At 36.0% G+C, this 26,038-nt stretch overlaps 1 protein-coding gene across 1 annotated transcript in view; it reads right to left on the bottom strand.

The window, feature by feature from the left end:
* Window positions 1-739: 739 nt before the first annotated feature.
* The window catches only part of LOC127881304 (zinc transporter ZIP10-like), an 84,077-nt gene continuing 58,778 nt past the window's right edge, over window positions 740-26,038 (bottom strand). The window contains exons 7-13 of the mRNA XM_052429053.1: window positions 23,687-23,856; window positions 12,996-13,172; window positions 11,870-11,984; window positions 2,803-3,006; window positions 2,265-2,429; window positions 1,787-1,974; window positions 740-886 (exon numbers count right to left, since the gene is read on the bottom strand). Of these exons, the coding sequence (XP_052285013.1) occupies window positions 740-886; window positions 1,787-1,974; window positions 2,265-2,429; window positions 2,803-3,006; window positions 11,870-11,984; window positions 12,996-13,172; window positions 23,687-23,856 (1,166 nt within the window). The remainder of the gene's footprint in view (window positions 887-1,786; window positions 1,975-2,264; window positions 2,430-2,802; window positions 3,007-11,869; window positions 11,985-12,995; window positions 13,173-23,686; window positions 23,857-26,038) is intronic.

Below are 26,038 nucleotides of genomic sequence, written 5' to 3'. Positions count from 1 at the left end.
TTTTTCTAAGATTTGACATTGTTCTGAGATTATTGTCGAGATAAACATTCTGACAAGGTTAAATCCATATAGATTTGGCCTCTTTAGAGTGATACCAAGATTGTAATGAGATTTGACCAAGTAACCAAGTTACAGGATGAATATGATTATTTCTAATTCTGCCTCGACATTGTCATGATAAACATTCTCATAAAATTTTTAATCAAGATTGAGTCATAATGTGGCCTCAATAATGTTGACAAGCACACGCTTAGATTTAGCCTGGTGAACTAATTTTTGTTTTGGATGCACATGGCCAAGACTCAAAGTCAGCATAGATATTGTTAAGATGACCAAGTTTTGTAAAGATTGGGTAATTTATGTTGCCCCTAGAGTGATAACCAGGTTTTTACAAGATCTGACCTGGTGAGTTTGTTCATCCACATTTAAACTTGGATTCGATATTGCATTGATTAACCATCTGACCAAGTTGCAAGACGACTGTGTCATAAATGTGGCTTTTAGAACGGAAACAAGGTGTTCTATGATATGACCTGGTAACCTACTTATTGGCCGTACATGCCCAATATCTGCATATAGTGCCATAACAAGCTTCAAGAAAACGTCAAGAGACAATTGACATAGGGTGACCACAAAAGCTCACCATAAGCACTTGTTGCTCAGGTGAGCTAACAGAAAATAAAAGGCAGCACTAGGTACATCCAGATGTATAGCATCTGTTTTCAGGGATCTAATTGAATCATTCCAGCAACGTTTTGAGATCGTCTTCATAGATAGCGATCACGAACATGATTCCGCCTCCAAGAAACATGCCCAGGAACTGCAACAGCAGGTTGAAGAATGGGTTCTCACCCTTCTTATTTTCAACTGACGACACCTCGGGAAGCTGGGAAGTAGAGAGCATTGAATTGTAAGAGCTGTGCACGAACAGCGCGTTCGACTATTTTTTTTTTCATTTAGTAGTGTAGTAATTACAAAGTATATGTAAACTAATACGTGAACTACAATAAAATAAAACATGAAATTTGACCATTCAAAGGAATAATCAATAAGATTTTCACAATTTTACCAATTATTTAGTTCAAATTTATTCAGCATAAACAATTTTTCATGCACCAAATCAGCCAAAACGTCATGCAATGCGACAAGGTCTAATTATCAGACTGGACAGCTACACTTAAGTGAATGAATGTGTTGACTGGACAAAAGCTTCGCTGGCCGCTTATGCGAAAAGACCCATATTTTCATACCACAGCTTAATAAACTGATTGCATTAATTTTACATATAAATCTAACAAAATCAAACTTTCATAGGATTAAATTTTAACTTGAGATGGAAACTGAGAACTTCCATGAGCACTGTATACATCTACACATCAAATGCAAGAAAATGGAATAAATCCCTGCAATCTTCAAGAATTGTCAATCAGTATTTTTTAATTCAATATGGGACTGTTATTCAGTCCCATTCCAAATGTATAATATATGTTTTAACAACTGACACACTAAAATAAAAATGTAAGATTTCCAAAAAGACAAAAACTAGTTGTGCTTTTTTTTGTAAATAAAATACACATTCAAATTTAGTTAATCGCCTTATGAAGCTCTTATATGGTTTAACCTAAGTTAAATATACTATTGAAACAACATATGCTCAATTGTATTGTTTTTGTTAGCCAATAATTAAAAACACCAATATCACAATTTATGTCAGAAAAACAAGTTTTTCCCATCCAAAAGGCCAAGGCCCCAATCAATGAATTGTGAAAAATTCATTTCCCCGTACCATGTCAACAAGGGAAATGTAGAGGAACATTCCAGCGACCACAGTGAAGATCCACATACTAGCACCCTCTATGTTGCCTATGGCGACCCCTACCACCATGCCGATGAAGCACAAGATGGACGACACACAGTTGTAGAACACAGCCTGCTTCACTGACATGCCTGCACGCAGCAGCATGGCAAAGTCTCCTGAAATAACATCGGGTTCTAATTGAAATGTATCAGTTTCATAGCTTGTTTACAGTGACATCAAGTCACTCAATGACAAAGACATACAAAATCATTTTATTAATTTTTGGGAATGTTGGTCTGTATTTCAATTTGCTGGTAAAATCTATGCAATCAATAGACAGGATTCCTTTATTCCGTCTTTAAGACATTACTTTTTTAATGACATAATGTTAACAGTACTACTTCTAAGATTGCGTCACACACTGACCAGTGAAATTATCACAGAACATAGTTTATATATTGCCTACCAATCTCATGCGGCAGCTCATGACAGAACACGGCTATGGTGGTACTGAAGCCTCCAGCAATGCTGCTGGCAAAGGCGGCACCGATAGCAAGACCGTCGCAGAAATTGTGGACGCCATCGCCCATAATCACCATCATGGCCACTGCTGTCACCGATGTAGGAATACCTGTAATGTCATATTAGTTTTGAAGTGTAATTAATTCAAATATGATGGTGAGTGATGGTGAGTACTAGTTACATATGAAGTAAAAAAAATATTCTTACATTCGGCCGAAAATCTTGATTTTTTTTTCAAACAATTGAATACATTTTACACAATAATGCCTTAACTGCAGAAAAATGTGTATAGCCCGCGCCCATGTGTAACACACACACCTTAAAAAAACACCAAAACTGAGAAACAATATTTCAAGCAACGGCAATTAGCATTTCAAACTATTGTATAAAAAGTACAATGCGCACCAACTCTTCAGAATGAAACTTGGAGATTAAAAAAATGCCGGTAATAAACAGTTTTACACGGTAATCTAAATACAAACCATTAGCAACATGCGAGTGCCCATGTCCGTCGGAATGTTTGTAAGCGTCGTTTCCGTCGTGGATGATTGTCGCATTCTCGTCGCCATCCACGTTGGTCTCTCTCTCCGTGAGGTTGTGCTCTGTAACCGTGTGCTCATGGGTGACCGACGGTGAGTTCTCGAAGCTGATCCGACAGTGTTCACTGTCGGCGTCGTCTTTGTAGCCTTGTAGCGCCGGGGAAAGAGAAAACAAACATTCAAATGACCCGTGTTATTATAAAACTGGGCTAAATACACGTGCGTCAAGTGTCATTCTGCCTGTGGAAGTCCGCACAGACTTATCAGTGAAAAACAGTTGTGCCTTTAACTTGTTTTTTATTAAGAAGATATTATCTATCAAGGTTTCTTATAGGAATTTAGTTGTTATTTTAAAATCAATCTAATCCACTTGGCATGATTAAGCATGAAGTATTCATTCAGCTTACCAACATTTTAATTTAATATAAATTGGTTGAAAAGTGTTATACTGACCCATTTATTAAAAATCTATCACTAACTGTACAATTGTGTTAATGTTATTTTTTAACATGACTTGCCTTCTTCCCACGCTTTATGTACACTTGTGGTACTTTAATATTGTATAATGAATAATTAAGTATGAAATTATTTATGTAATTAGTATGTTAAAAATGCACAATGGATGCCAAAGCGTTTTTTTTAACATAAGTTTACAGCTTAATGTGAACTTGACTTCAGTGCTCTGGTCTCAGATCATGCCTAGGCTGTAGAATGCGCAAAACTGGCACTCAATCTCTGAAGTTTCACCGACATTTTTGAGCTTGGGGAAATGATTCCTTCACATGACATACTGTCCTTACTTGTTTAAGATGTGTGGAAAGTTATTCAACATGAGAACAAATAAGGTTAACATTCCAGAATGCTGTATTTTGCCAACAAATGAACTTTGACGTCCTAGTGTGATCTTGACCTTAGAACAAAATATTGTCTACTAGTGTATGCAAACATTTGGCTTTGACTTTTAAGACATTTACCTTTGAGTTAGTGACACTTGTCTTTTCCGAAACATTCCTTCTCTTAATGTTGAACATTAGTGGTAAGTTATTTTATAATTGAAATATGAATGGCGATTTTACAGTCCATACAAGCGTGGACACATAACAGTGGGTATTAACACTCAACCACTGTGATATATGCATTGAGCTTCCATGAAGCATGTTTACCATGAAAAACATTTTGAAGGAGACATTACTCAAAATTGAGTACGTAAAATCTTCGTAAAATAAAATCTGATACAAATGCCTATGGAATATGAATGTATCATTTGCATTTGTACAACGCAATTTGATAACCGTTTGTCAGGTACAAGTCAACAGACATGAATCAGCTTGATCACGTGCTTATATATGTTGTAGACTATGTATAGCATCTGTTAAAAAATAAAGGCAAGATACGGTGGCAACGCATTGTACAAATTCGATGTAAACTAGCTATATTATGTGAATATTAAGGGTAAACAGATGCCGATTGTACAAGTTAAAGGTAAAGCAGCCGTGTTATGCACAACGTCAGGTAAAGGCGGGTTAATTGGTATTGTATAAGTTCAGGTTAACGCAGATGTGTATTGTTCCCATTCAGTATAAAGTAGCTGTATATTGTAATGAAAATACAAGTCCAACATTACATTAAATCAGACAACGCATAATTTTACAAAATGTTTTTTTTTTCAATCGTATTGCAGTTTTTCTTTGCATTTTTCAATACATAACAATACAGGTTTTACGCAGAATTCCCACGTGGATTCTGTGGCCCTGCTCATCATAAAATACAAGCAAAGTATTGGTTTCCCGCACACGATATCTGTATATGTTAAAAACTGGACCAGTGTTAAACAGACGTAAGTCCGACCCATGTGTTTCTACGATATTTTGGCATTCAGTATGTTTCCTAATAGACATACTTCACGTTCATCTTGCAGAGGATTCGAGGCAATTATGGACTGGTATGCTGAATCAGTAAATACTGATATATTGGAACTATGTAATTTCTGTAGTCATTTTCAATAAACTGAATAAACTATAGAAAAAAAGAAAGAAGGGTTCAGAGAGTCATAATAAACCATGTTTGCAACTTAATTAAAAAGCAAGGAAACTATGTTAATTATTGTTATTATTTCGTTCTTTGCATTTACCATTTCTATGAAAGTGGTGATAACAACTTACATCTTATTATGTTTATAGTTCGTGCTCTGTTATGGAAGTCGTGGATAAGACTTATGGGTTTCATTTTTATGTCCCGCACCACTTTAATGGGGGACATATTGTTTTTGCCCTGTCTATTGGTTGGTTGGTTTGTTTGCTCCAACTTTAGTATTCTGCCATAAGTTTTGGAATATTGAAGATAGCAACTTTATATTTGGCATGCATGTGTATCTCATGGAGCTGCACATTTTGAGTGGTTAAAGGTCAAGGTCATTCTTCAAGGTCAATGGTTAAATATGTAGCTTCAAAGCGGCGCAGTAGGGGACATAGTGTTTCTGACAAACACATATCTTGTTTGGTTTATTTCTAATCGGAATAATGCCTTTTACCAAATGTTTGATATTCTCCGAAAACGGTATGTTAAAAACAGTTACAAGTCTTGTCAACAAAATCTTGTCTAGGTAATTTCAGACCCTTTGAAAGCAGGATTATTGTTTTTCGCATATAACATGGGTTTAACAAACAATTATATACAAGGACCTAGCTAACTACATACTATGATATAAAATCATTGAAAAAAATCAATGGCAAATATTTACAGTGTAACCCACAAAATTCAATTGATGTTAAAGTGTTATCAATCAAATCCGAAAAACAATAGGGTTGCAATAAACTCATACTTCCCATACCAAGAACCTATGAATACTCAAAACAATATTAACATTTACCAAGACTTACATGTATTGTTATTTGGTGAGTTTAGGCTTAAACACAACAAGGCTGGCAACATCTTTCAACTTCTCTACAAAATGTTCATCTTAATGATTAAACTTTCTTTAAATTGCAATATAATATGGTCATTTTGAGTTTGCTTAGTGACTAATCAAATAAGGATTTGAGCAAATAGCAAAATCTTCTTTGTAACATTTTGGATGAGATAGTATAGACCAGTTGAAGAACAGTAAACTATCCCACAAAAAGATTTTCCCAGCAATAACAATGTTTATTAAACACAGGATATATGCTCTGTAATAAATGTGTACAAGCTACCTGATTGGCTTATTAAGTAAATCTTTGGATCACCATCTACATGTAAAAAGAATAAAAGTGAAACTGATGGATGCACGTCTATGTTGCCCTTTTAAAATGTCAACCAAATCCCAATTAATTAATTTAATGACGGATAACCAAATATGCTTGCCCGTTTTGGACAGCATAAAAGCATAAAAGCAATATGAAAGCATTTGTGCAGCATAAGATCAAAACAAAAGCACTTGTTTGTTAATATACTACCATGTTGACAAGATATCGTCGCTGTCGTTCTCAAACCTCGTAGCTCCAAAATTTTCAAAATATTGTTTTCGTCTTTTCCAAATATATTAAGTCTGGCGCGTGTTTTGTGCTATATCTCGTAGATCTACGCCAATCAGAGCCCTTGAAAAAAACCACGTGACGAAATGTTGTAGAATGATTGTTGGCTTTTTTCCCGGCGAAAAGTCGTAGCGACGCCATTTCACCTATACAGTCCTACGAAGTTATTCCCAGAACGGCTAGATTTTTGCCATCGCTTATCAGCAGAACTAATCAGTGTTAACTGTTCTGTGGTCATAAAGCATACTCCCCTGTCAGGCTGACCACAGCCTGCTTGGCGAAAATAAATAAACCCAGGTGTTATCTCTGGCCAGATCTAATTCTGCTGCACATGTTTCGGAGGGTTATCGACCAGTGTAATAAGCAGTTGTGCCAAATATTAATTGCCAAAAAAATAAAATAAATGGATATGTATAAAACGGGTAAGCTTGAAATTTGTTAGTAAAATAATTTTATGTTCACCTTTGTTAGATTTTAAATTTAACATGTAACAAGCGTCGAACATGTATTATGAAATGATTGAAATTTAAACTAATAGAACTTATATGATTTTAAAAGATAGTTTTCTTTACTCTTTCAGAATCTTTTTTGCTGAGAAGGGACCTCCTTTGAACGGAACATACTATAGCAACGGAAAGTGTCGTCCCTGATTAGCCTATGCGGAGTGCAAGGCTAATCTGGGACGACACTTTAACCAAATGCATTAAACCCCGTTTTCCCAGAGCGCGGCTCAGATGAAATTAAAGAGCTTTTTGATATTTAACCACATTCTCTTGGGTCGAGGATAGGAATACACTGAAGCTTTGAAATCAACTTAATATTAACTAGAAATGGCGCGGCAGATGCCGACGCGTATCCCCACATCGCCCGTGTTGAAAGAAGAGATGTTCAGTATAAAAGTGACGTCACGCCAATTGGTGAATAAATGAAGAAGTTATGTTAAAACAAAATTTTGGGCCCCACCCCAACCCCCATTCTCCTCCATCTCTTCCTACACTATTAGCACTAGAACCTTGAAACTTACACACATGGTAGCTATGAGCAAATGTGCGACGGTGCACTATTTGGAATTTTGATCTGACCCCTGGGTCAAAAGTTGTTATCATGTGCGTCGCATGTTGTAAGTAAACCGAGTATTTTTACCCATTTTACCCATTTATTTACCCATAACTTTTAACCCAGGGGTCAGATCAAAATTTCGTCACCGTCACCGTCGCACATATGCTCATTATTATCAAGTTTCAAGGTTCTAGTGTAGGAGAAAATATGGTCCTATCAAAAATAAAGCGGAGATCAATACAATTTCCCCACGCGTTCAAAAACGTTGGGATTATTAAACATTCATAAATACTTGTTAATATTTCATTTAATAACTTTCATGCATGGCTTAAACTCCGAATAAATAAAAATCCGAGATAAAAAGCAAATTTACGCGGAGCTTTAGGGTAGACAAAAACGAGTTGAAATGAAATGAATAAACCGAAAAAGAGAATCTGAATTGATCTATGGCAATCAGAACTGATGTTCAGGTCCCGCTGCGAATTTAATAAACCGTAAGTGTTTAAAATATTAATGAATTCATGTTCGCGTTTTGATTACCAAAGATTGACGAAGCAAGACGTATACATTCAAACAAGGACGTGTGTTTTCAGTCCAAAGGAGTGTTTACTTAGCTTGCGGTTTGGAATTTGCATAAGTAACAATAAACGTTGTTCGAGTTTGTCGATATTTAGCTTTTACATTATGGTCGGTTGAAAATGAAACCAGTTGGAAACTCTGGGGGTGCGCATTTTCTTCCATTCGTCCATCCCATTTCGTAATCACTGTGAAAAAATTCAATTCAGATTTTGTAAATTACTTAGCGGAATTATTCAGCATCATAAGCGGATGTGTCATTCACACTCTAAGGTCAAGGTCACACTTACAGGGAAAAGATCGAATTTGTAATCTCTTGCTTATGATTGCTCAATGGCCGTGTCATTAGAGTCGCGTTCTGAGAAAACTGGGCATAATGCTTGTGCGTAAATTGTCATCCCAGATTAGCCTGTGCAGTCGCACAGGCTAATCAGGGACGACAATTTCCGCTTTTATGGAATTTTTCGTTTACATAGTGTCTCTTCTTGGCGAAAATCCAGTTTAGGCGGAAAGTGTCGTCCCGGATTAGCCTGTGCGGATATCATAGGCTTATCTGGGATTACACTTTTTTACACATATGCATTATGACCAGTTTTCTCAGAACGGAACTCATTATAGGAAAAGGTTCGATATTAATTTGAAGAAAGGAATATTCATAATTATGAGACAATGCGACGCGCCAAGTCCGTACTTCCTATGTCATATTCCTGTACATAGGTATATTGTTGTCCTGCCATTTTAAAAGAATGAAGGGATGAAATAACTTGGCGGAAATTTAAAAGACATGAAGATATCTGTAAATATCACTTGAAACTTGTCTGCTGATTCAAATGCTCCATTGACGGTCTATTAAGGCATGATTATGAAAAGTAAATTTATTGAACACCTATCCAAAAAGGACATACGAAATACTTAAACGTGCATGCACACACTTTCACCGAGGCATTTTCGAAACCTAGGCAACATGTCGAGCCCATTGTCAATACTACCTCTAATAATTTGAGTTGCGTTCTGAGAAAACTGGACAAAATGCATGTGCGTAAAGTGTCGTCCCAGATTAACCTGTGCAGTCTGCACATGCTAATCATGGACGACACTTTCCGCCTAAATTGGATTTTTGCTAAGAAGAGACTACATTTATACGAAAAATGTCATAAAAGCGGAAAGTGTCTTCCCTGATTAGCCCGTGCGGACTTCAAATTGAAAAATGTATAGCACACCATCTCCACATGGTTAATACTGCCGGGAAATGATTTTAAATGGCATTTTCTTACAAATTAACCTGCTATTTTATAAACGGACAAATTTCAAACACTTATAAGTTATATGGACGTTTAGAAACGTATTCAACAAACGTGTTATCTTTTTTTTCAAATATCGATCCGAATGTCGAAATTGCGAATCGTGAATTTCTCTGAGTGATGCAGTTTTTTTAAATACACTCCAATATGTGACTGGCTGACCCCTGATGATTGACCGAGTGCCTGGTTGTAGACCAATTATATATACTGCACCTGGTCATATGATACAGCGACGATCTCGCGGTTATACATTAAGTTTGATGTATCGTATCCAGAATTATTCATTTAAATCATTGCGACCATATGGCCGTTCGCCGTTTTACACCAACCCGTACATAGCTACGATAACAATCTAATAACAAGTGAAAGTACAACTCCCCAACCTTCCCCTTTAAAACTTCTCATTTACAGTGTTTTTCGCAAAACATGATCCAAAGACTAAAAAAATGCCTCCAAAAGCAGAAACAAAATAATATAATTTGCAACAAAAGCAACGCGACTCAAACAGCCAAAAGCCCGTCATAAAGCTATATTATCGTTGCCAAAATTAAAAATAACGGACACGATCAGTATTTGAGCCACTCTTTGTGAAAACGGGTATTCATGCATGTGCGTAAAGTGTCGTCCAAGATTAGACTGTGCAGTCCGCACAGGCTTATCAGGAACAATTCTTTCCGCATAAACTGGTTTTTCGCTACGTAAAGACTTCATTAAAACGAAAAATACAATAAAAGCGAAAAGTGCCGTCCCTGAATAGACTGTGCGCACTGCACAGGCTAATTTGGGACGACACTTTACGCACAGGCGTTAAGCCCCGTTTCACAGAGCGCGGCTAATTTATTGAACGTCTCTGAAACCGGTATTTCCTCCAAATATAGCACATTTTCCTAATCGAACATGTTCTTAAAAAAGTCTTAACTTGAATAGCGAACACCGTCGCTTATGTCCCAATCCACATGTGCAGACGGCGCTATTTGGTGTTAACATTAATGTTTTTTCCATGAAATTTCCTTGCTAGAAAAGTTTGTGTTACAATCATGACAGTACTTAATATACATGTATATAGAAGCTTATCATTCTATCATTATTAATTGACAAGAATTCTATAAAGTTTATGTGGCATACTATTTATGCCATCTCAACTTGTTTATATGGACATTAATAGATGTACATTGAAAAAGTAAGGAATATTCAATTGTTTACTTCTGAATAATGTGATATGTGTAATGGAAAATATCTTCATTATAATTTTATATAACATAATTATAATTATGCTCTGAGATTATTACATACTCTTCGCATTTATATACTTTCCATTACATAGTTTGATTTACATTAATTAATATGTTGTTCAATTTAATAATAAACTATGTACATGTTATGTTCTGTTCATTTTATTTTTATCCATCATTCAAATACAAGCACGATGCTCTTTATTAAAATGTGCTTTAGTTAATTAATATTATCTCGTTGATACCTTTTAAAATGCATTCCCCTGTATTTTTCTACAATCAAATTATTCATTTAATGTGTGAGCGATGTTTAACCCTCTGAATTATCAGCATTCTACAGCAATATCTTGGAATTAGATATGGCCAATAAATACCCTTATGTTATGACTTCTAACAGTGACCAGCGTTTCACACCACCTTGATAATGACCCCTGAACAGTTAAATAGATAAGACCTGATCTTGTGGAATCTATGGAGAAAGGAGTAACCGAGTAGGACAGTAAAGGTACGTCGTTTCGTTTGGACAAATTTGACAAAAACGTTTTTATATTTTTTTTATTTGCAACTACGAGGTTTCCTATAAGGACGAATTGTCGTACCTCATAAAAATGACAAAACTGTGGTGACAAAATATCGTAGCTACCATGTCTGACTGTCAGTATGACTTATCAGTATGACTTCTACGCGTCTACGGCTTATACCGTATTTTGCAGCTTCATTTGTTTTGTAATTTTACAGAATTTCAATTTCTAAAACATCGTTATAAAAAAATGAGACGGTTTTTTCTCTCTCCTGAAAAGTTGGCATTTTGTAGCTACGAGGTTTGAGAACGACAGCGACGATATGGAGTTTAAGTTTCATAGAAGTAGCTGAAGTTTGCACTTTTATGGTCTTATAACCATATACAAGAAATACGAATTTCAAGTGGATTAAGAAAGCTGCCATGAAAGTAGAATACCAAGTATTTTGCTGAACAGCAATTACACTTAATTATGTGTAAAGTATACAATAGAAGACAGATGGCTCATATCAATCAAAATAGAATTCAAACGAATACAAGTGTAAAATGTATAACACGCATGTTAAACTATCAAAACATATACATATAAATTGTATAATGATTTGTACACACCGAATGCATGTAAATATTACAATTGGACAAAAATAAGTCTATTGGCTCATCCCAAACCTGGAAAACGCATCAAGGTATGTGTTTTAGATTTCCTAAGCCTCTATCAAGTTATATGTTATCAAAATATAGAAAAGTCTGTGTGTAGTACACAAGTGACACATTTTACAATACAAAGGCATGCAACAGGGGCCAACTAACCACTTTTGGGTTGAATGCTGATCAACATGGCATCACACATATCTGTGGTGGCCACTCGCTCGCCAACATGTTCCTCATCGTCTTTTGGCACCTTCATATACTCTCTCTTTTGCTTCTGAAATGTGATACTTTTGTATCATATGAAAATGTTACAGGAGTTTTAAAATTTGTTTGTTTGGATTTTTTTAATTGTTTAAGCCATTTTTCATTAATATCAATCACGTCATATGTCCTTTGTAAGCTGTTTTACAAGCAATTAGTATATTTTCTGCCAGTAACTTTCAACTGCCCTACTTGAATCAGAGGTATTGGGACAGTGATTTTTCCCCCCAAATTACACCCTCTCACAGGCAATTGCAAAAAGTAAAAAAGAGATGATTCCCGATGGCAAAAGGTAACATTTAAAGATAACAAAAATCTGACAAAAATTTCCCAAAAATATGCCAAGCTTTTCCAATAATCTCAATAACAGGATAAGTCAGTTTATTACACAGCAATTTTATTCCCTATCACTTTATAATATGAATTTTAGAAATAAATTATATATGCACTTATAAACAATTGTCATACAATTATTTATAATCATATTAATACTGCTTAATTTTTCCCAAAGTCCATGGTTTCTCCCGCTTTTTCTCAATCAATAAGGCACAGGCTGTAAAATATAAAGCGATCAAAAATCACTGGAAGAAAATGGCCACAGAAAATAGTTGATGACCAATCACCAATAAAGTTATATTAACCAGCCGGACATTAAACCAGGCCTCCTCATATTTAGTGTCCAGCCTATTAACTGAGCTAACTGGCCTTGTAAAATATGCTGTGTAATTTCTGCCGTAACTTGTTGAAATTCAAGCATGAATATTCAACAGTCCTCATTGCATGTTAAACAAATCTCTTTGAGTAAGGAAATCTGATGGCTTTAAGCAAAACTTTATTTCTATGCTTATAAACATGCTCGCCTCAAAGTTGTTTATGTATTTAGACACATTCAGGTCGAGTTTTATACTTAAATATTAAGAAGGATGAAAACTAATGGCAAGTTCAGGCCAATACACAAAATGTTTTATTTGGAAAATGGTACAGTATGCATTGTATAGTAACACACACAAGCACATCAACCAACCTTCCGTTTAGTTTCAGTCACAATGGTGAACACCCTTTCAATGATGAAGAAGAAGAAGATGCCCAGCAGTCCACACAGCCCCTTGTAGATGGGGCCCAGGTCATGGGCACGTGACTCAACGTTACCATGGCTACTATGGTCATGGCCTTTTTCACCTTCATGACCACCAGCCATGGCCTGAGATAAAATTGTTTTATCATGAAAATGCCACACATGGCAGAATATCAATGGTATTACCCATTATATCAGCCGTGATCTAAGAAAACTGGGTCAATGCATGTGAATTAAGTGTCATCCCGGATTAGCCTATGCAGTTTATAAGGCTTATCAGGGACAACTCGTTTAGTTTTATGGAATTGTTCGTTGAAAGGAAGCCTCTTACAAAAAAAATATCTAGTCAATTGTAATTTCTGAGTAGCCTTTGCGGACACTTTGAAGACATGAATTTATCCCTGTTTTCCCAGATGACGGCTCATATGTATTGATGGGTACCTTAAATAGCAGGGGTGTTATTTTAAAATCCTTTGTTGCAGGAAAATGCCATACCCGCTCACTGCACTTAATCTAAATGCCTCATTATTTATCATTTTAAAAGTCGTTTAGACATGTTTGACTTATTGTGCAAACTAAAAGGCCATTCATATTCCATACGGTGTATTTTATAAAAATACATCTTTCAAATAATGACAATACGCGACCAAATGTTCAAAATACTGCAAATGTTTTTTTATTCTATAAGTTGACATTCTTTTTATACAAATTTATTATATTTATCTCTTTGTAAATGGGCAGTTAATATGCTATGTTAAAATTAACAGATACCAATACAAGCACTTTACCGAAAAACATGGCTTTTTATAGGAATGGGACCGAATATTCGAATATTCGAAAATCGGCCGAATATTGGAATCCAAAATTCATATTCGATTATTCTATTGTTATGCAAAGACACTGCCAAAAAAGTACATGTACAAAGTCGCAGTTGTGGTTTACATTATAAGTCATTGCTTTGATAACAGCTGCCACCAATGAACGAGGTGATAAATGGCAAACGGGGGTATAAGGAGAGGGACCAATCGTCAATTTTCTCTCAATTCTGAGTAATGCAATATGTACAAATTATTTTCTGAAAATCAGTCAAATATGAAAGTCAATTAATGTGAAACATTAACATTTATTGATAATCATTTAAAAATCTGTGTTTTACAGGTTTTTTAACCTCAGCGGTCAAGTGTATAAATAGTGGTTAATGTTAGCTGTAGTTACTTGATAAGCGCAATTATTTACACGCATATGCTACCGCCATATATTTGTATTTGTATAAACGATGGTTACTCCGTTATAACCTAACCATTGGACTTTGTTAACTTACCACTGTGAAATTACCAGCAACGCAAACCTGAAAATGACGTCATTTTCGCGCAATTTGTAAGACGAACATTGGCCAATATAGCCTTTGACTCTGTCACAAAAGAAATAAGCGAACAACGGGCTTAAACCTTTAGTGACTGAGAGGTGGACGGTTTTAAGAACTTATTGAAAGAAAATCTCCATAAAATCAAAGCAAATAAAAGCGGTTACTTGTTACCTAATGGACACCATGCTCGTTGTACTAAAAAACTTGGTACAATACATTATTTAAAGCCCCATTAACACTAAAAATCAACGAATTTTTCGAAAACTATTTCATAACATAAAGTTTACCCATACAAAATCTGTGTTCCTTAAACCAATAGCCAAAATTCGAACGCTAGATGTGGACTGGTAACATAGATTTAACAAGATACAATTTTACCAGACCACATCTATCGTTTAAGTTTTTGCTATTATAAAAACACAGATTTTTTATGGGTACACTTTATTTTACGAAACTATTTACGAAATTTTCGTTGATTTTGAGTGTTAAGGGGGCTTTGAAAGGATCTGTCTGGTTATGATGTTTACGCATTAAAACGCAAAACTCATTAATTTATCGTGATGATCTAACTATTTTGGTAAATTTACATTAGCGACACGGATTCAATTCACATTGATCGAAGTATGGTGCAACGAAGCAATAAGACGAAACGAACACATACAGTTTAATATATGATGTCACAAGATTTATTATCGAATCCCGGGTAAATACAGTTTCATGCAATAGCAGTGCACGTTTTGCAGCAATAAAACGAAACTTAAATATGCTTTTTACATTATTTCACGAAGTTTATTATCGAATCCCGCCTGTTTAACGTTTTAAGCAATAAAAGTGTGCGTTTGCAACACTGCGTTTTGAAAGATAGATTCTATATTTGAAATATGAAATAAGTATAATACACATAAAATAAATCTTTGGAACGAAAGCACTTGCATTGAACATCAAATTAACTTGAGTTTGTATTTTAGAAGTTTGTATGTATTTAATGTTCAGGCCATAGAGCATTAAATATTGGGGACTTAAAATGATATCTACAATCGTTTCAAGTTACAGAATTAATGAACGTACCATCACTAAAATTATGTTTCAGTTAAAATTTATTTCTCGCATAGTTGATAAGTCTACTTATTGGTTTATTCATTTAGCTTACCGTACCTTATATAGCTTGAATAGCGTTTTTTGTGAACTTATATGAAATTATTCTCGGTTTGATAAATACGGTATAGAATGGCTTTATACATGTTATTAAGAAGAGAGATTATGGTAATTGTTTAGCGCGAAACTTGCACGGGTTTTGTGTTAAAGATTGAGCGCTAAAGCGCACGAGTCTTTCGTGTTGGGGTATAAATGATTTGCAAATCTATTGAGTCGCCAAGAAGAAGTTTTTCGTTGAGAGGACTGATTCTCTGCTAGAAGTGGAATGGTGAGCTGGAACTTCGAGCAAAGGTCAGACTTGATGGCTCTGTTTATTTTAATAACACTGGCAACAACGTTCCGATTTAAATAAACACAGGTTGTGTTCACTGTTAACTTTTTTGAAAGTATATTAAATAACATGCTCAATATTTTTATTTGTGTTGTTGTTTTTGTTTAGTTCCAACTATTCTGATACATCAATTGCTTTGACTATTAGGTAAACTTGAAACTATTTAAGTTCCAAAAAAGGTCGTACAGGTAATGGTCTTGTAGAAGTAAGGCCACATAGTTTGCCACTCCAGGTTGTATTGGTAGTAGAGTTAGATCACTCTCCCTCATGTTTTTACGAACAGCTTGCTTTATATTTGTTGTTTTTTAAGATATAATTCTTGTAAGGTGATATATGTGTCACAAGTTTTTGTATTAGTTCCATACGTATGATTCAACTAACGATTTATTACAATTAACTGCCGTATTTCCTTATAATTCAGCACGATGGTTGTGTGCGATATATGACGTGGTATGATAATGAGCGGATGCAAATTTATGCGTACATATCTTTCAACTATTCAGGTATTCCAGTTGTGAATTTAGAATGTAATATCAACAATGGATATATTACGGAAATTAGATATTCTATTTATATATGAAACAGCTATAGAGACTTGTCTTGCAAACTTTTTCAAAACATGTTAGTGTTTTGCATATATAACATCTCGTTCGCTGGATATTGAAAAAAAAAACAACAGTTTATATGTTATTGTTGTATGCAATAAAAAATCTTTAAGTTGAATTAAAACATTCGAGTTATAATATTTTTCATTATAATTTAAGACGTTATTTTTTCCCTGCAAGGTTGGTGTCAATAATGGTGCATGCATATTATGTGCTAATTATATATTTTGGATATACTGTGGTATACATTTGGTTTGAAAAGAGCGTTGACAGTTAGACTGCTGTTTTACAACTTAGATGAAAGGCAATTATTGGTTTTGTTAAATTTAGTTTCGTCATAGTGAAATGCACTTTTGAATATTAGGTACTGTAATGATAACAAAAGTAAACCTGATTTATTTGCAATGTAAGTCATTTTGTTTTCGTGAATAGTTTTTGTTCTTGTTTGGTGGCCTGTTGGCTTGATGTGTCAAGACATTTTGCTTTTATGGTATTTGGTCGTTTTTTGAATGCCAGTTAACATGTGTAATTTGCTTATGGTTTGGTGAAAGCCAGTTGACCTGATGTGGATAAAACAAGTTGGCGCGTGTAGTTTTTTAACCAAACTTGCTAAAACGTACGTTTACATTTTTGTTTCTATTTTATTTTTGAAGATTGTACTGTTCGAAGGGTATTAAATATATTGGAGAACATTACATGTATTTAATTAAAGGCCATATTGGCTGATGTGAATGAACCGGTTGGCTCGCGTTGTCAGTTTACAGTTTGTTGAAGGCAGATTTTTTCAGATGCGTATTAGCCAGTTTGTTCGCGTGTCAGTTCACCAAAATTCGTCAAAACACATTTTCTTTTGATCGTATAAAACGTTGTGTCTAGTTCTGAATCTATTTCAAATCTCAATGTATAAAAACAACGAACTCACAGTTATGACGTTAACGGAACGTGACGTTCCGCGCAATGGCGCGAAAGCGTCGTAACATGTACAAATTCCCAACATACTCGGGGCCGCAAAATGTGAATAAACATATAGAAATACAATAATATGCACTTAAAATATCGAAGCATTAAACAAATACTTTTATAAATTCAACATTAATATTAAATCAGAGACGTAAATCCATTTTAAACAAAACGTTCTTAGCACGATTATTGTCTTTCGCAACAACATTTATCAGTCAATTTATGACACTGTTACGTCTCCGACCTCCAATGGATATAGTTTGGTAATTGGGCGATTCGTAATTCCCCCGTCAGTCCGAATGTTTGCGGCTCGTACTCGTCCATCGTTGCCTTGGATGAGCGCCTCGACCCTTGCCAATTTCCATCGTGACCGTGGACCTTCATCGTGTACCATGACGATGTCGCCGACTTTAATCGTCTGTTCATTACGCCGGGAAATCCGCTGGTTTTCGCGTAAAGCTGTGAGGTATTCTCTTCTCCATCTGCAGCGGAAATCGTCGATGAGTTTTTGCTGCATTCGCGTTCGTTTGGAAATATTCTCTCTGGTGACGATATTTTGAGAATCCAAATCCACGTCACGGCTGTAGGGTAGCACTGTGATTCGGCGACCGGAAACAAGATGAGAAGGTGTCAGCGGCTGCAAGTCACTCTGCGCGGTACTGATGTAGGTGAGAGGTCGATCATTTATAACAGCTTCTATTTCCGTGATCACAGTCGATAACGTATGGTAGTCAACGGCTTTTATAAATCCACGTTCTCGCTGTTCATTTATAATATCGTCGTATTTCTGGAACATGTACGGGTCTGTTCGTAGACGTTTTGTCATGTACTTCGTACGAGTGACGGCTGCATCGTAATTCGTTGGTAATAGTGGGTTGTCTTTTTTCAATGGCAGTTTAACCCTGTATTGGTTATCCTTGTAATTTATGCAGGTATCCATATATGTTTGAAGTTCTTTCGGACCGGAAGTCACCTCCACTTCCGGCGTGTTGCCTATGGACTCTAATTTCCGAAATCGCGCTATGTCAACGGTGATCAAAGGTGACGTCATAACGTTCAACATATGGTGTATTGTCCCTGCGCTTGTATTTGGCAGCGGGCCAGAAAGAAGATACTCAAGTTTCGACTGTACTGCCGTAGGTCCGTTGCCTCTAACAACGTGATTCTGAACTATCTTCCAGTAAGCATCTGCACCAATCAGCATTGCAATATCAAACGTCTCATGGCCAGTAACTGGGTGTGCTAATTTTAAACCTCGAAGGTACGATAGGGACGTGATGTTTTTCTGCAGGTTCTGAAGCGGGACGGCTATGGTGGACGTAATTAGGACGTCAATCGGGATCCGTTCCTTCCAGTCAGTGATAACGTGCACTGTGGCGGTTTTCATTATCTGCACATTTTGAGATGAATGACCAAATGCTGCCAAGTAGATTGTCTCTGTACCAGTCTCTTTAACATTTAATTCATTCGCAAGTTTCTCTGTGATAAAAGATCTCTGAGCACCTTCATCGAACAAGATATTTGCTTCAATAATACAGTTGTCGGAACTTACTTTGCCAACGGCGGTCTTCAGGAGAACATAAGATCTTGCCTGTGTGGAAGAATGAAGAATTGTATGTGCCCTGAGCGCTGCCTTGGAATGGAGAGGCATCAGGATTCAGGGAAGAGTGCGTATTCCTCTGCTCACAGATGGCGGTATGATGTTTTCGCTGACAGTTGCGACATCTGTTGTGGGATTTACACAATGCTACTTGGTGTGAGTTTGACAGACAGTTGAAACACAATTTCTTCTGTTTAACAATTTGAACCCTGTCGTTGGTTGTCTTGTTACAATTTGTTGCAAAATGTTCTCCATCGCAGAAATGACAGGTCACCTTCCGATGTTTAATGTCTTCGTTTGATCTTGATTGCATGAGTTTTTTCCTCGGACATCTACTTCCGGTATGGAATGACGCAGTCGGCATATGTGCGCCGTAAACCGGAAGTTCCCGTGTGTCGCCTTCTCGCATGATGGCAATCTCTTTCTCGATGGCACATCTTAGGTCGGGAAGCTTCCAGCGATTGGTCCCATGATCACGTGCCATGCTTTGACGTACTGCGGTCGGTAACTTGTCTCTTATGATAGGCACCAACAGATTCCCATACGTCTCTTGACACTCTTCTAGTGATTCTAATCCTCTTATGCTGGTCTCTAGTCTATCATAAAATGCTTGAAGACTATCAGGAGTGTTCTTTGGTGGATCTAATTGGATCAGCGATTGCATCAACGCCTCTACTATCTTTTCTGGCTGTCCGAATCATTGTTTTAGTAGCTCGATAGCTTTCATATAGTTCACGTTTGTTAACTGGAATCCCGCTATACATGAACTCGCTGCCCCATGAACTAATGCACGAAGATATGCAAATTTCTGCACGTCTGATAGTGCCTGGTTTTGGTGTACAGAACATTCGAAACTGTCCCAGAACGTCTGCCACTCTACTATATCCCCGTGGAACGACGGCAGAGATAATTTTGGCAACTTTTGAAACGAAACACTCTGGTTGGTCATCTTCTTCGTGGTAGATACCTGAAGTGTGTGCCGATTCAATTCTGAAAGACCTGGCTGTATTCGTCCAATGCGTAAACAATTTCTTTATCGGGTTCCGGTTGTCCACTGTTGTTTTCGTCTTGTGAAACGTTCGATGTAATTTCTTTTTTGTTTCCGATACGTTTATTCAGATTATCTCTAAGTCTTTGTATCTTTAACTCTAGGTCGAATGAATATGATTTTCCCTCGACAAGTTCCGACGATAAATCTTCGATATCGTTATGGTTGACGATCTTATCGTTGAGGGTTCTCACTTCTTCTGCCTCCTCCATAATCAAGTGAAGTAATCTCTCGTACTCTGATGTCGTTAACTCGGTTGAGTCGAATCTCTCTAATTCTCTGGATATAAGGCGACGATGACCGTCGCGCATCGCAATGAGCTTGTTCAGCTGCATATTTCGACTCTTGACTAGTTTGTCACGGCACCAAAATGTCTTGTGATCGTATAAAAGGAAGACAGCGTTGTGTCTAGTTCTGAATCTATTTCAAATCTCAATGTATAAGAACAACGAACTCACAGTTATGACGTTAACGTAACGTGACGTTCCGCGCAATGGCGCGAAAGCGTCGTAACATGTACAAATTCCCAACACACATGTTGAAATTGCATTTACAAATGTTTACAAAGTTTATTTCTACAGTAGCCGGAAAGTTCGAAGGATAAATAATGAATAGTGTAACATTAAATTAAGAGGGTAGCTCGAAAGGTATGGTTTTTGTTTTGTGTAATGTATGAGAAAATAACTTGTCCAGATTAATAATGATGATTTTATTGATGATGATGTTATTAATGATGGTGATGATGCTGATGTTATTGATGATGAGGATAAGTATTTGACAGTATTTTGTGAAAAGATAATACTACATTTACGAACTTTGAGTGAATGAAATTATTTTAGGTTTGATAAATACGGAATGGTGTTGGTCTTTACAGATTATTTAGAAGAGAACGAGAATACGGTTATGGTTAAGCGCGAAAATTGAAAGAGTTTCTCGTTTTTGCGTTTAATTGAACAAAACCAAGTTACGGTTCAGCAACAGGGATTATTCTCAGAGGGTAAAGGTATTCCTTTTAGAGTCACAGAAATTAAACTTTGCATCAATACAGGTTTTCTTTGAGATTTGTTTGATGGATAAAAATTCCATAATTTGACGAGTTTTCCAGCCGACCGAGTACCTATAGCATTGTTTTTGAGTGTATTAAGGATTTTGTTATTTTCAAATTAGTTGTTCAATTTTTTTTTAAGTGTTCTATTATATATTTTTAGCTCAGGCTATTTCAATGGATCAGTAGCTTAAAGTATGTCTGTGTTGGTGAATTGAAAATAAAACAAATGTCAAGTCGGAAGTTTTTAATTTTAAGCGCAGAAAATACGTGTTGATTGTGAGAACATTAGTAACTTTTGTTTAGTATTTGTGTCTGTGTCTTGTGGTCATTGGACCAATTTGGACCAATTTGTTACGGCATAGTGGCCTGATTTTGAAAGCCAGTTGACGTGTATGGTCAGTTGAACGTTTATTAAAGCCAGTCTATCTGATTTGTGAAAGCCAGTTTGCAGTGCAGTTAACTGGACAGTTCGAATAGTATATTAAGTATTGAAGAACATAAAGGTATGGTTTATGCAGTATGTTATTATTATTACTAGGATTATGATTATGATGTTTTTATTTGTGTTTTAATATTTATCATTAATTTTATAAATATTGTTTTATTATTTCTGTTTTATTCTTTTTTTTATTATATTAGTGGTCAGTTGATAGTTTGTTGATGACCATAGTTGCCTGATGAGTATAAGCCGGTTGGCATGTGTGGTCAGTTGACCGTTTGTGACCGTTTGTGAAGGCCAGAGTATGCCTTATGTTGATAAGCCAGTTGGCTTGTGTTGACCGTACTTTCTTAGAACGCTGTCCAAATGGAATAAACAATCTTTGCAAGTTTATTTTTTGCAGTACAGTAAATGGACAGTTCGAATGGTATATTTAGTATTGGAGAACATAAAGGTATGGTTTATGCAGTATTATTATTAATATTAAGATAATGATTATCATGTTTTTTATTTTTGTTTTAATAATTATCATTTATTTTGTAAATATTGTTTTATTATATCTGTTTTATTCTCTTGTGTATTATCCGAGTGGTCAGTTGACCGTTTGTGAAGGCTAGAGTGTTCCAAATGTTGATTAGCCAGTTGGCTTGTGTTAGGATACCGTACTTTTTTAGAACGCATGTCCACATGAAATAAACAATCTTTGCAAGATTATTTTTTGCAGTGCAGTAACTGGACAGTTCGAATGGTATATTAAGTATTGGAGAACATAAAGGTATGGTTTATGTAGTATGTTAGTATTATTATTAAGATTATAATTTTGAGGCTTTTCATTTTTGTTTTTAAGAGTTATCATTAATTTTGTAAATATTGTTTTATTATATCTGTTTTATTCTCTTGTGTATTATCCGAGTTGTCAGTTGACAGTTTGTGAAGGCAAGAGTGTGCCTGTTGTTGATTAGCCAGTTGGCTTTTGTGGTCATTTGACCGTTTGTAAAGGCCAGAGTGCCAGATGTTGATTAGCCAGTTGGCTTGTGTGGTCATTTGACCGTTTGTGAAGGCCAGGGTGTGCCAGATGTTGATTATCCAGTTGGCTTGTGTGGTCATTTGACCGTTGTTGAAGGTCATAGTGTGCCGATTGTGGATCATATATTTTTTTTGCTTTTACAAATGTTTGTAATTATATCTTTTCAGTTAAATGACAGTTGGAGAGGTATATAACGTGGTGGAGAATATTTAATTTTATTACTTATAATTTGTATTCTCTCTTTGTTTTATTCGAAAGTCCTGTCAAATACAAGCACTCACTCCTATTTGTCTTTGGGTAATTATTTGTATGATAATGATGTTGAAAGGATGATGATGATATGGTTGATAATGATGAAGAGTATTTCATAGTATTTTGAGAATAGAGAATAATACATTTACTCATAACTATGAGTAAAGAAGGTTTAAACGAATATCGGCACACATTGTCTTATCTCGGAACGCCGGGACAATCAACCAAATCGCGGTCCCGTCGAGATCTGGCATATATGTTTTAATTTCGCAATCCATATATCAAATCAATGATCATCTAATCAGAATTAATTTTCTCAAATTTATACCAATTAAATCGTCGTGGTTCTTCATTCCGGAAAAAATAGCGAAACCAAAAGCATGCATATGATCGATGGAAAGTAGTCCAAATCAATTAGAAGTATTGTAATAAATTAGAATTACGGTAATGTGTTTTCTTGAAATATCTTACATCGAATGAAAATAAACAGTATTTATTTAAAAAGAAGAGCATAATAATCAATGATCTGAAACAAATATATATTATCCAACTTTTCAAAGCTGCACATAAGATACGATTTATAGTGGCATTTGTGGCAATCAGGAATAGTAATTTGCTTCGGACGGTCATAGGTTCGTACATTTAAATATAAGGTTTTAAAATCGAATATATTCGAATAATGACAAACGAATATTCGAATATCATTTCCAGTATTCGTTCCCGTAACTACTTTTTTACGTTAAGAAGTAAACGTACGCTATTGTAGCTTACATAAAGGGTTTTACAACTAACAAACTGACTGCACATACATGAGGCAGCAAGTGCAGAAGGGCGTCCCCTGCCAGGGCCCCTACAGCAAGGGCCACCAGTATCTGTAGCAGGTGGTTGTAGAAGACCTTCTGCATGACAGGGATCACCGCCACCCCTAGCAGCCCCACCAGCGATATGATCACCACGGCAATGCAGCTGAATCCCCACACTATAAAAGATATCAAAATATATATTGACTACAGGTTATTTGTGTCTTAATATCATTTATAGTATCTTTAATACCAGTAAACATTGTCTTGAAGTTACATATAAGGTATGGGAATGAGTGGTTTCCCGTGAGTCCGGGCCTGTAGATTTTAGCCTGGGCAAATCAATTCAAAACTTGGCAGTCTGGCCCGGCAACTAGCTTTTTTAAGTTTAAAACAATTCACTGCAATTAAACTTTCAATAAAAATGGCGACTGTGGATTCATAATTAGTTTAATAATATTCATTTTTCAAGGCCAATTTAATGATTCAACTCAGACTCATATCAACTCATTAAGACTTAATACACAGAAAGTGTGTCATGTAAGCAATTCTTTTGTTAAGTTATCTTTTTAGCTCATCTATTTTTTGAAAAAAAATTATGAGCTATTGTCATCACCTTGGCGTCGGCGTCGGCCTTGGCGTCCGGTTAAGTTTTGCGTTTAGGTCCACTTTTCTCAGAAGGTATCAATGCTATTGCATTCAAACTTGGTACACTTACTAACTATCATGAGAGGACTGGGCAGGCAAAGTTAGATAACTCTGGCGTGCATTTTGACAGAATTATGTGCCCTTTTTATACTTAGAAAATTGAAAATTTTGGTTAAGTTTTGCGTTTAGGTCCACTTTTCTCAGAAAGTATCAATGCTATTGCATTCAAACTTGGTACACTTACTTTCTATCATGAGGGGACTGGGCAGGCAAAGTTAGATAACTCTGGCGTGCATTTTGACAGAATTATGTGCCTTTTTTATACTTAGAAAATTGAAAATTTTGGTAAAGTTTTATGTTTAGGTCCATTTTATTCCTCAAGTATCAAAGCTATTGCTTTCATACTTGCAACACTTACTGACTATCATAAGGGGACTGTGCAGGCAAAGTAATGTAACTCTGACTGGCATTTTGACAGAATTATGTGCCCTTTTTATACTTAGAAAATTGAAAATTTGTTTAAGTTTTGTGTTTAGGTCAACTTTATTCCTACAGTATCAAAGCTATTGCTTTCATACTTGCAACACTTATTAACTATCATAAGGGGACTGTGCAGGCAAAGTTATGTAACTCTGACTGGCATTTGGACGGAATTATGGGCCCTTTATACTTAGAAAATTGAAAATTTGGTTAAGTTTTGTGTTTTGGTCCACTTTATTCTAAAGTATCAAAGATATTGCTTTCATACTTGGAACACTCGCAAACTATCATAAAGGTACAGTAAAAGGACAAGTTGCATAACTCTGGTTGTCATTTTTACGGAATTATGGCCCTTTTTTTACTTAGTAACTTTGCATATATGGTTAAATTTTGTGTTTCGATCCACTTTACTTCTGAAGTATCAAGGCAATTGCTTTCAAACGTCAAATACTTTCATGCTATCATGAGGTTACTGTACCTGGCAAGTTGAATTTTACCTTGACATTTGAATGACCTTGACTCTCGAGGTCAACTTATTAAATTTTGCTAAAATTGCCATAACTTCTTTATTTATGATTAGATTTGATTGATACTTTGACAAAACTACTCTTACCTGACATACCACAATAGACTCCACCCAAACCATCCCCTGTGCCCTTCCCCCCTCCCCCCCCGAATTCCCCCCCCCCCACTCGAATCCCCCCCTAAATGTTTTTGTTTTTTTGATCATCTCACAAATGACCACCACACCCTCACACTATACCCCCCACCCCACCCCCCCCCAATTGTTTTTTTAAACGGTTAAAAAACCCAAATATTTTTTATTTTATTTTATGTTTAAAATACCGTCCAACCATCGCACCCAAGAATACCTCCCTACCCCCCCCTCCCACCACCCGAATCCCCCCTTTTTTTTTAAGATCATCTCACAAATGACCACCACACCCTCACACTATACCCCCCCCCCCCAATTTTATTTTTTCATTTTTTTTGAAACGGTTAAAAACACAATTTTTTTATAATTATTTTATATTTGAAATACCGTCCAACCATCGCACCCCCCTCCCCCCCCCCCCGAATTTTATAAAAAAAAATCGCATTTTTAGAAAATAATGTAATATGTCCACACACCCACACTATACACACCTCTTCACTCCACCCCTCCCTCCTTTGTGATTGAAAATGAGAGTCCCTTCACCTTTAAAAAGAAAATAGATGAGCGGTCTGCACCCG

Source organism: Dreissena polymorpha, chromosome 5 (genome assembly GCF_020536995.1).
Source record: "Dreissena polymorpha isolate Duluth1 chromosome 5, UMN_Dpol_1.0, whole genome shotgun sequence".
Lineage (NCBI taxonomy): Eukaryota > Metazoa > Mollusca > Bivalvia > Myida > Dreissenidae > Dreissena > Dreissena polymorpha.
This window is presented reverse-complemented; position numbering and strand designations above follow the sequence as displayed.